Source organism: Arachis hypogaea, chromosome 15, assembly GCF_003086295.3.
Source record: "Arachis hypogaea cultivar Tifrunner chromosome 15, arahy.Tifrunner.gnm2.J5K5, whole genome shotgun sequence".
NCBI lineage: Eukaryota > Viridiplantae > Streptophyta > Magnoliopsida > Fabales > Fabaceae > Arachis > Arachis hypogaea.
The window spans coordinates 157,735,465-157,747,609 of NC_092050.1; the positions used below are offsets into that span (position 1 = coordinate 157,735,465).

At 30.5% G+C, this 12,145-nt stretch overlaps 1 protein-coding gene across 1 annotated transcript; it reads right to left on the bottom strand.

Moving 5' to 3' along the window:
• Window positions 1-7,135: 7,135 nt before the first annotated feature.
• LOC112751770 (heat stress transcription factor B-2a) lies at window positions 7,136-8,859 on the bottom strand. The gene is made up of 2 exons (XM_025801017.3): window positions 8,324-8,859; window positions 7,136-8,228 (listed from the first exon to the last, which is right to left on the bottom strand). The coding sequence occupies exons 1-2, from the start codon at window positions 8,582-8,584 to the stop codon at window positions 7,362-7,364; spliced, it is 1,128 nt and encodes a 375-aa protein (XP_025656802.1). The 5' UTR covers window positions 8,585-8,859; the 3' UTR covers window positions 7,136-7,361.
• Between the last annotated feature and the right edge of the window lie 3,286 nt (window positions 8,860-12,145).

Here is a 12,145-nt window from a genome sequence, read left to right on the forward strand (position 1 = left end):
GCTGGTGAGCCAAGATTGAGCCTGAAATTAAGCTTATAAATTAAATGAGCCGAGTTTGAATTTGAATAAGCTCAAAATAAATAAAAAGTTCATAATTTATTATGGATAAAAAATATATAAAATTGATATTTTTAAATAATTTTTAAAATATATAAGTTATAATTTATTGATATAAAATTATAGATTATGTTCCTATTATTTGAGCCAACTTGTGAGCTCGAACCAACTCGTGAGCTTTTGGTGAGTCGAGCTGAGCTTAAGAAATAGGTTCGATTGTTAATGAGTCGAGTCGTGAGCCAAGCTCAATTTTTGTGAGCCGAGCTTAAGTTTAGTCTAACTCGACTCACTTCCAGTCCTACCAGCAACTATATATTTAAGAGATGATTTGATATCCCTAAAAAATATAATACCTTTTAACATTAATTTTCAACTTTTAAAATAAATAGAAAAGTATTTTTTTTCTAATATGTCATTTCTTTGAAATTTAATAAAAACTGCTACTTTTTTTGAAATTATTTAGCTAAATATTACTTTTTTATATTACTATAGTTGATTATAATTAAAAATAAAAGCTTTTTAGTTATTTATTAAAATTATGCATAAAAATAAAGAAAAATGTTAATATAAATCTTTAAATAAACTGCAAGTTCACCAAAAAAAAATAAACTGCAAGTTAAATAGTGTTGGAAAATATAGATAAATCAAGTTAAATCTCGTTTTATATAGGGTTGCAATATATTTTTTTTCGTTTTGTGATCATGGGGGTTCAAGTGATACAAATCATTTTAAGGCAGTAAAGGTACTGAGTACCCATACCCAGCAATGGAGTTGCATGTTCAAGTTTTTGCTAACAATAAAAAAAAATACATGTGAATTCAAAATGCAAACAAATCCATACACATTCAATCCAACTCAACATAGAAAGAGTACCGTTTCACAATTTCAGCCAAGCCAAGCCGTTCGTTTGCTTGAAAATAACTATCTACAAAGCTGCTTGCTCCAAGGGGGATCCAATGCACACGTGTCAAAATAATATGAATCTCTGTAAATTTGAATCTGTACGCTAGTGCGACCCTTTTCAAATTAGGGGTGTACAGAGGATCGGGTAAAGCCAGATTTATCTTGTCCCAGATTCGTCCTTAAATAATAACTGAGTTTATTTCTAAAACCTTTATTCGATTCCGCACCGGATGAAATTATATTACTTTTGGGTCACACTACAACCGGATCTAGACAGGTGAAGTCCGGGTCTTAATATACTTTATGTCAAAAAATTATGATACACTTATTTATAAAAAAAAAACATATTTATTATCGAAAATTTGATATTCATATTTAAATTTAAATTTGTCCATAAATTTTAATTTTATGATTTTTTTATCTATTTTTTAATTCAATAAGTGTGATTAAAAACAAAACAATAAACTTATAATTAATATAACATAATATTAGAATTAATTTAAAACATATATACTTTTTTTTAGTTCCTTTAAGATACACATGAAGTTGAGTGAAGTCGAATTTATCTTGACTCAAATTCGATCTTAAATAATAACCGAATCTATTTTTAAGACCTTTATTCGATACTAAACCTAATAAAATCGCACCGAATTAACCTTAAAAATATTCGAGTCCAGACCATATCTTCGAATCGGACTAAATCATGTAGCCAATATCAAATAACACCGACATTCAAAACGAAGGCTTTGCTAACATGTGTGTAGATTTATATACATGTGAAAAATAAGTTATTAATATAAGTTTTGAATTTTTTTTAATAGATACATAATATACACATAAAAAATTTTAAATTTTATCACTTTTCTATGTAATTTTTTCCTTTAATAATTTCAACATCTATCTTAAAGAAACATATCAGCTTAACTTTTAAAACTATATTACCTTTAAATGTAATATGACACACTCTAGTATGAACACTCTAGGTTAGAATAGAATTGTTTTTGAAAACTGGTTTAAAGAATCTAACTAATTATGGTAATGAATAAAATCACACATGATAATTCAACATATACAGAGCATAGGTTTTAATTAGTATATACTGTGCTACAAATTCCTTAGTCTTCAACTCTAAGAAAATTATACGTGCCTATCAGCTTATTTCATATTAAATGCATTGGTCACTATTAAGTATATTAACAGTTATTTTTTTAATAGACAAACGACAAGGAGTCACATGTGCGCCACCATATAGAAACAAAATGCCAATATTTTTTACATTTTTCAAAAGCAAGCAAGCTACGCATCCCTATATAACTTAAAAAGTATTTTATTGATGAAAAATATAATTGCATGATTTTTATAATGATTTTAATACGCAAGTTAATATAACATTTCATGATTTCAATCAATTACTTTAATTTTATGTATAATATTTAAATTTTTATATAATAAATATTTTCCAGTTTTTTGAAATTCAGAAAATAAAAGTTATAGAAACATAAATCGTGATATATAAAAATAATATTCATTTGAACATATTAATATTAATGAGTTTGAAAAAAATTCAGATAGTAACAGGTTATTATTTAATATATATGAAAGAGAAGTAAGCATATTTTGGAATAATCTTAGATAATACCACATTAAATAGGACATGACAATAGACTAATTAAGGGTGCATTTGGTAAATTGCATTTAGTTTAAAAGTTGTAATAGTTATATTTGTTCAAACTAAATTTATTAATTTTTATTAATAAGCACAGGTGGCAATAGTAGTATTTGATAAAATTATTTTTAAAATTTAAAATAATTTTAATAGACATAAAGTAATAGAGAATAGTAAAAAAAATAAATTTAAGTATTAATTTAAAGTAATAGAGAATAGTAAAAAAAAATAAATTTAAGTATTAATTTATATATAAGACTTTTTATTTTTAAAATCTATAAATACAAATAGATTTTTCTTAAATAAATAAAATAAATATTTTAATTACGAAAATACGTTAATATGACCAAATTTATCTCATTTATAGTGTAAACGAGATACATGAGAGTAAAAAATGTTTACATAGTAAACGATATAGAAGAAGACAAAAATCAATCCCTTATAAAATGATCAGAAAATTGTTGGTATTCCTCAGAAATCTCTCAATTCTTCTTTCTCTTGCGTTTTCCTTTGAAAAATTTAGCAAAAATGTTTAGTAGCAGTAGTTTTTTTGTTGTGATAGTATATTCCAACTGTAAGATGAAAAACAGTGACAGCGGGGTTATATTTGAGTGGGAGAGTCTTAGCTTGCGTCGTTCTGAACTCGAAGAGCAATTTCGTTATTCGAGTTAAAGAGTATGATATTGACGCACGTCGGTGGTGGTGAGAGAAAAGAGGTTGGTAGAATTGGGTATAGGATGCTAGCACTGACAGAGAATGGTGTATTTCAGTTTCGTCTATTCTGCCTGGATGGCGACGAGCATGTGCACCTAATGAATGACGTGCACGGCAGAATTATGGTTGAACAAGTGATGGAGCTTTCTGTGAATGTTCGTGATGTTGGTGGTGGTGGTATTAGTGGCTCGAATTTTGTACCAAATGACCCTCCGCTCGCACCACAACCGTTGTACTGTGCTAGTCCAGTGCAGGACATGGACGTTAATGATAAGAATCCGACGAAGAGTATGTTGCTGATAGCCACGAAAGTGATTCCTCTGACGATGACGACGACGATGAGTTCATACCTGAGACTCCTATTGGTGGATCAGTTCGACACCTTTTGCCTGTCCCGCGTCCAATTCCAAAGTTATTATCTGTACCAAGCCACTACCATACATTGAATTTGGACACGATGCACGAAAAAACCCCGACGATTACAATACCGATGGTGGTGTGGAGTTTCGGGTTGGTCACAAATTCAGGAGCAGAGAGGCAGTGTTGCACGGTGTGAAGAATTATAGCATTTGGAGAAGTGTCGAGTATCGAGTAGTCGAGTCGGATCGGTTAAAGTACCACGTACGTTGCCGTCAATTTACGGAAAACTGTTCTTGAAGTCTCTTGTCGCTCTCCGACAGAATCTGGGATATTGGTGAGTAGTGTTACTGTATTTTAATTTGTTTTCTTCTTCGTCGTTCTTATTTTGGTTAGATTTTTATTCGACTATATTTAAAATGGTTAGGGAGATGTGTAAATTTGGCGGACCACACGCGTGTCTGGCCCACTATATCATGGGATCACCAACAGCTGGAGTGCTGGACAGTGACCTAATATGCAGAATCATCCTGCCATTCATACAGTCCAGTCCATCAGTGACCATTCCTGTTCTAGAGAGTACAGTGAGACAGCTTCAAACCGTTGTACATGAAGGTTTGAATGGCAAAACAAAAGACAATTACGCAGATATATGGTGATTGGGAGGAGTTGTACAATAAGGTACCACGATTGCTTCAAGCGTTGCAGACTTGTCTCCCTGGCACTGTATGTGACATCAGTGCGGTGCCGTATTATGATGGCCACTTGATGGTGCGTGCCTGCGATCTGTCCCAAAGTCATGTCATCTTGATGCTAAACAACTCCTTCCTTTGTGTGCTTGGCTGCAAATCGTGTGGGGATCTAACCCAAGAGTTTCTCCACATACTCCCATATCAGTCGCTGGTACCAAGTCTCAAACTATACTTATTTCGTTTATATTGTAAATAAGATAAGTCATTTAATAGAAATTCATAAATACCCTCAAATTAGCGGTTATTCGTAATTAAAATATTTATTTTATTTATTAGAAAATACAAATATATCTTTTTTATTTACCAAATATGAAATAAGATGTTTATACTTATAAACAGTAGGAACACTTCTCCCATAAAACTCTATTAAACTCACTTTAAATAATAGTGTGAGGATAACGCTCTCAAAAAGTAAATATAATAGTTATAAATGATTTAGAATGAAGGGAGTTACTCAAATAAAAACGTCTAAAACGTCTTTTTTTAAAGATATTTTTTTATAATTAAAATTTAACATATATAATCGATTAAATCGTGTTATTTTTGTCAAAATTAGACCAGACAAATTAATTTGATCGAAAAAAAATAGTGAATCAAATCTCTAATTGGTCTAAATTAATATTAGTTTTTATAGAAAATGACTACAATATCTTTATTATAAAAAATGACTAAAATACTCCTTTTATATATTAATTTTAAAAATCTTAAATTCTAGCCTTTTACTTGGTTAAGATTTAGAGTTTTCAAAATATATATATATATATATATATATATATATATATATATATATATATATATATATATATGAATATTTTAGTTATTTTTTATAAAAAATATTAATTTAGATCAGTTCAAATTTAATTTATTAATTTTTTGGCTAAATTGATGTATTCGGTCTAATTTTAATAAAAATAACATAATTTAATCGATTATATCATTATATGTGTAAAATTTTAATTATTAAAAATATCTTTAAAAAAAAACATTTTTAACATTTTTATCTGCATGCAAGTATTTATTATGCATGGATGACTGATGAGGAAGGGGAAAATACGCTAATCCGCTAAAAGATTATAAGAGTAATCAACTTTAACATTAATAAGATTTGATGATTTTGATGTTATATGGTTATTTATTTTTGGAATGAAATAAGGGAAAAGATATGCAAGACACTTGAATGCATGGATTATCTTAGTTTAATAGTGTGAAAAAGTTAGTAGTAGCAAATTAAATAAAAGTTTAGCACTTAAAGTAAACATCTAAATAAAGCCTTAACGATGAAACTAGCATTCGCATGAGATAATGAAATTAAGCAAAGTGTTAACTACGTGCTGATTAATTAAATAGTTAGTGTAAAAGATAGATATAACATGCAATGGAATAAGTCAATGGGACGGGACATGTGAGAATTATTTAGGTTCAACAAATGCAGCTGAGCGTGATAGGTATTTCTCACACGCCATGTATTCGAAATTCCAAAAGCTTCGGTAATTGACGGAACGAAAGGGAGGTTACCTTTCTTCTAGAGAAGCCTTTGAGCCTCTGATGAGTATGTATATGGCTGATAACGATGTCCATACTTCTATTCAAAAAGATCTACAGCCTAGACTAACTAGACGGTGTGTATAATATAAAGAAAAAGTGCTCTAGTGCTATTTGCAAATTTTATTCTTAATATTATATTAATATAGTGTTGTGAAGCTTTGAGAAGCCCATAAAGTTGCACTTTTATTATGCTTCTGTGACCATAACATCAACACCTGCTTTCTTCCCTTCAATCATTCAACATCCTTGCCCATATTTGGAAAAGTAGACCACTTTTTTTCTTCTTCTTTGAATTGTGGAAGAAACTTTAATGGATGGTTCGTTATACATACTTGGTCAGTGATCATATCAATTTATGAGAAATGCAATTATTTAATATAGTTGCTAATTAAACTTTAATAAAGAGATGATAAACGTCAAGCTATGGATTAATGAGTCCAGTACTATATTGTTGCCTTCCAAATTTGACTAGCGTAATGCAAAAAAGCAGCAACTGCATTGTTAGACCCGTTTTTGCTAGTTCATTTTGCTTATTACTAGCCTTATCTTCACAATAAGCAATAACAAAAAGGAAAATTTGTGCCCTTTTTCCTTTCTGTCCGCCACTTAATCTCCTTTTAATTACCAGAATATTTTTTCTTTTTTCTTTTTCCTTTTCACCCCCCTTTAATTTCGTATCTCATTTTGCCCTCATTCACTGGTTCGTTTTTTTAACGGTTAATCCTTTTGGAGTTGAATTTACCGCTGAATTAAATTAGCACATAATTAATTACTACCTTCAATTTTCTGACTTTTTAATTAATTTTGATTGATACTTCCATCATACACCAAAAAACATTCTATGCGTATCCGTGAAAACTGAAAAGATAAGACTTACTTTTACCTATGCGGAACACACAAAATTTACTAAATAGAAACATTTCACTACTTACTACCACTCTACCACTACAATATATCCACATGGTTTTTTATTTTTTGTCAGGATATTGACAACTTCACATTGATTATGAATCTCCCAAGTTTGACAGCCACAAGTAAAATTCTCACTAACAGAGGTAAATCTACAGGCCAAGTTCCAATTTAAATATATAATGCCAAAAAAAATTGAAAAAAAAATAAAATAGAAACTAAAGAAAAAGGGTACAAAAGAAAAGGACGAGACGTATTGTTTTCTTCTGAGAAGTGAGAACAGTGAGACGGACTTTTTATGCGTCCCCCTGAGAAACTTCTCGGAATCGGTCCCATACGGTTAAACGACGCACGTGACCGATTCATCACGTGTGCCTCCGCGTGCACGGACTCTGATTCTCTGCACCACCGTGTATCTAAATCTAACATGCTCCCTACAGCTTGCACACTGCCACTTGTCAATTGCAAACTCTTTGATTCGCTCTGTGGCACTGATTCAGCCATGGGGTCTCCTGATTACTACTATTATCGCGATGGTTCTGGCAATCTAACGGCTCCGATTTCACGTCCGCATAACCAGGCTGATGAAGGCGCAACAGCGTATCCTCCTCCCCTTCTCTTCCACCAGCACTACCACCGCCTCCTCCTCCTCCTCCTCCTCCTCCTCCTCCTCCTTCACCACCACCACCACCACCACCACCTTCTCTCGCACGCTTTGCTCCAATTGCCACGCCAAAGAGCTTCGGATTCATCTCCTCCACCATCATCGCCGTCGCCGTTTCCGTCCACGGTTCCCCGCTCGAACTCCTCTTCACCGGCATCAAATCTAGCGGCCTCACTGCCGTGAAAGCGGAATCTCTGCTTCCTTGGGCGCTTCCATTGATTTGGTTGCTGTTGCTGTTGTTTGTGGTGGTAGTTGTGGCGGCGTTGGTGGTGGCGTAATTCGACATCAGGGAGAAGATGTTGTTGCAAAGCGATCTCATCTCGGCGAGCTCCTTCGTCAGCTGCACGTTCTCCTTCCGTAGCCTCTCGTTTTCGTCGAGGAGCTCCGCCGGGGCTCGCGACGGCGAAGAGCTCGACGATATCACCTGCTCGTCGCCGGAGTTAGACGGTGATATTATCGGCATCGCCGTGGGTATGGCGGTCAACGGCATCGGAGAAGGAACCGCGACGGTGGCGGTGGCAATCCCGGCAGCCGTGGGAGACGGCGACGGTGACGGCGTGGAGATCTTCCGGCGCTGAATCTCGCAGAGGAGGCGCTTCTCTCCCCGGCGGAAACAGTCGTTGGAGAATTCCCACCGATCAGGTACAACTTTTCTAAAGCCCTGCACAAAAACATGAAATTCCAGAAGATTTAGGAAATAAAATAACAATAACAGGAATCTTTAAAAGAAAGAAAAGAAAGGAGTAAAAGAATTACATAGGTGTTGAGCTGGCGAACAAAGCTGGAGAAATTGTTGTGCTTGAAATACTTAGGGAGAAGGTCTCTGGCGAAGACGGTAGGATTCCAGACGATGAAGGTGGATCCGTCGTCGTTCCAGGAGATGACGTCATCAATGGACTGGTCCTCAACGAGCTGGTAGGTCTTAGTTAGAAAGGGAGTCGGAATGGATCTCTGAGACTCACCGCCGGTAGCGGGGGAATCGGAGGTGTCCACCGGCGTGGGTGGAGGCGGAGTCATGGAGGAGTCGGATGAGAGAGAGAGAAAGAGGTGATTCTAGAAGGTTCCGATGTGAGGGAATAATAATAATAAAAGGAGGGAATGAAGGGGAGAGAGAGAAAGATGGAGAGAAGGATAGGGGGGTCAGGGGTGGGAAACAAAAAGGAAGGGGCGAGAAGGTACTGCGTTACGTCTTATGTCGAGAAAGTTCCGTGTGAAAGGATTTGTTTACCGCATTTGTCTCCGAGTGACGTACGTTATGTGAGGGTCTTGCTAACTCTTTTTAACTGCGATCCTTGTAATATGAGTTACACGCCTCTTTTTGCCACCCAAGAAACTTCTACACATTCTTAGCCACCAAATTTATTTAATCCACCTCACTCATCAACTATCACAATAACCATACATACAACGCCATCATTTAAATTCTTTCATAATTCATATACCTTATGAGAAGTTTCAAGTGTACCCATACTGTACTATTTTAATGAATTTTAATAGTTAATTTTAATTATAAAAAATATATATAATATATATAATTAAGATTAAAAATTAAAATTTATTAAAATATTGATATATCAATATATTTAAAAATTTTTAATTTAGTTTAATTTTAAAGCCAATCATATCAATTTTATTATTTATTTTCTGAATTTTTATAATAAAAATATTAAATGTTAATGTTTTTTTATTAACATTATTTAGTATACTTAATCAATATTTTATTTTTTATATTATTAAGATTTAAAATTTTAAAATTATAATTTAATACTTAAAAGTTAAGATATTTAAATATTGAATATTAATAAATCGTGATTATTAAAAATAAAATAAAAAATACATGATCAAATAGATGATAAAAAAGTTCCTCTAGAAACTAAAGAAATTTATATATCTTTGTTCTTGCTCTTATCTTTCAAAATTCTTAGAAATAGAATTTTAGATCTAATCTCAAACTGAGTAGTTCAACTTAATAGATACTTAGTTTAAATTAAAATTTAATTTTTTTTAATATATGTAACTGCTAAAAATAACAGAATGAAGCGGATAGATAGATTTAAGCTAGTAAGATCGTTCATCTAATCGATCACAAAGATATACTAAAAATTATTTTTTGTGTATTGTGTTTGGATATAATATACAAGACACTAGTATAATATCTAATATTATGTTTGAATACACATAAATAAGACTAAAATATTATTTGAAATGACTAAAATAATTATGTGATTTTAAATTTTTTACATCAAATATAAATTAATTTAATAAAAAATGAGAGTACCATAGGAGTACAGACAAAACTTGAAAAAAATATTTGAAGAGGCAAAAAATTTTAATAAAAAAATATATAATAATATTTATATTAAAATAAAATTTATAAATATAATTATTTTATTTTTAAATTTATTATTAATATGTAAGAATAAATATGGTTAAGATTAACAAAAAGAATAAATCTGAGTTTGATTAATAAAAAATTTTGTTTAAGTTAATAAGCCAAATTAATTTTAAATAAAAAATTAATTTAAAAGAATCCGTTTTTGCATGAAAAAAATTAGTTTTTGCACATAAAATTTTTATTTAGAAAATTAATTTTTTTTAATCTAAAAACTGATTTTTTTTTCAAAAAAATTGATTTTTTTTAAATTATATAAAATTAATTACAACTTATAAATTATTTTTTAGTATTTTAAAAGATCAATTTTACTTTTGATAATATTTATCTTTTAAAAATTTTAAGACTAATTATTTTTATTACAAATCAAATAATATAATACAAAGTTAAAATGATATTGAAGTAAAAATGATAAGAAGGAAAGAATTATTCACCCCTAATAAAAAATTCTATAAAAATAAAAGAGTACTTGAAAAAGAAAGAGATAGAGAAAGAGCAGGAAAAGGAAAAATAAAAAAGAGATAATAGTAGAATAATAAAAAATATCTATGAATAAAAAAAACAAAATTTATAAAAAAATTTGTGTCCATTCTTTTAAATTTCGTATCCATCATTATCATATCCCCTATTTTTAAATACTTTTTAAACATATATTGTCTATGTATTTGTGTCCTGTCTCCAAAAATAAATACTACCTAAGATATTTTGATTGATAAAAACAAAGTTGCTTTTCAATATCAATTTCGCTAGATAGATAAAAGATAAGAGTTGTAAACAATGTGAATACCAGATTATATCCAAATTTAATAACATTTTTATTTATTTTTACTTTTATCTATCCTAAATTCTAAATAGATATTAGAATGTCAAATGGATTTTCTATTTACATTATATATACGTATTTCTGCTTTTTAAGGTAAGTTCTAGATCTTTGTTTTATAAAAAGAGAAATTATAGAATATGAAGCCCCACAATCCCAGACACTCTTACTAAGCAACAGTGATATTTCTCCTCAAAGGCTATGGCGGGAGAGAAAGAGAAGGCTAGCTAGGTTTCTTTTGATTTCACTCCAACTATCTATTCTTAGGATTATAGGATATAATTTTTAAAGAATTTTATATTTATTATATATATATATTACTTATATTTTTAAGTTAAAAATAACTAATATAAAGTAAAAAATAAAATTTATATTTTATCTCATACAAAATATAAAAAAAATTATACACAAATAACATAGATATCATTTTTCATGTATTTTTGTTCCCAGTAGATTACTTTACCCTAAAGCAGCGGGTTTTGTTACTATTGGGGAATGAGTGGCAGTGAGCCCTATTCTTGATTAATATATAAATTATAAAGAAAAAATATATGTAATTTATTTTTAGTTAGTAAATAAATACTAGTTTTTTATTTTTATCTTTTTAAATTTGAAATTTATAATTTATAATTAAATATTTAGAGTAAAAGACTTATATATAATTTAAAATAAATAAAAAACTTTAAAAAATAGTTGATATTGACTGAAAAATATTATTATTTAGCATTATTCATATATTATTTATGTATGTAATTTTACTGGGTCCCATAACGATTTTGAGTTTCTATTTAGCTTTAACCTTTTATTAGTTTCTCCTCCTTGCATGTAGCAAGAGAATTCACATTTAATTATTATAAATTTTAATTTTTTATATGTAGTACCTATAAGCTACCAGATCAATGAGAGCTAATTAGTTTGGTCCATTAACTTAATTCCTGTCTAGGGGAAACTGATCTCATGGAAATGGATCAACTAATTCCTCACTAAACAACACCAAACCTCTAAGATAAAAGCTTCTTCAGGTTCCAAAACTTAACTGTCATCTTGTCTAAGTCTAACCATTTCCTTTCAAAGATAGATAAAAGAAAAGAAAAAGAAAAATATTATTTGATGCAAACAGATTCTCTGGAGAATACTAGAAAAAACAAAGCGATTTGGACCTCACAAGTGTCCCTTGCTACTTGAATATTTTAGTTGTGATGCCCCATAATATATAATAAGTGTTAATTTCTTACTTTCATATTATGCTATTATAACATAATATCTATCACATACACACACGTATATATAATACATGATACGCCGCTATTCACACATTGATATAAATAAGCTAGTATTAGTATTAGTATATATCTTAATCATGTCA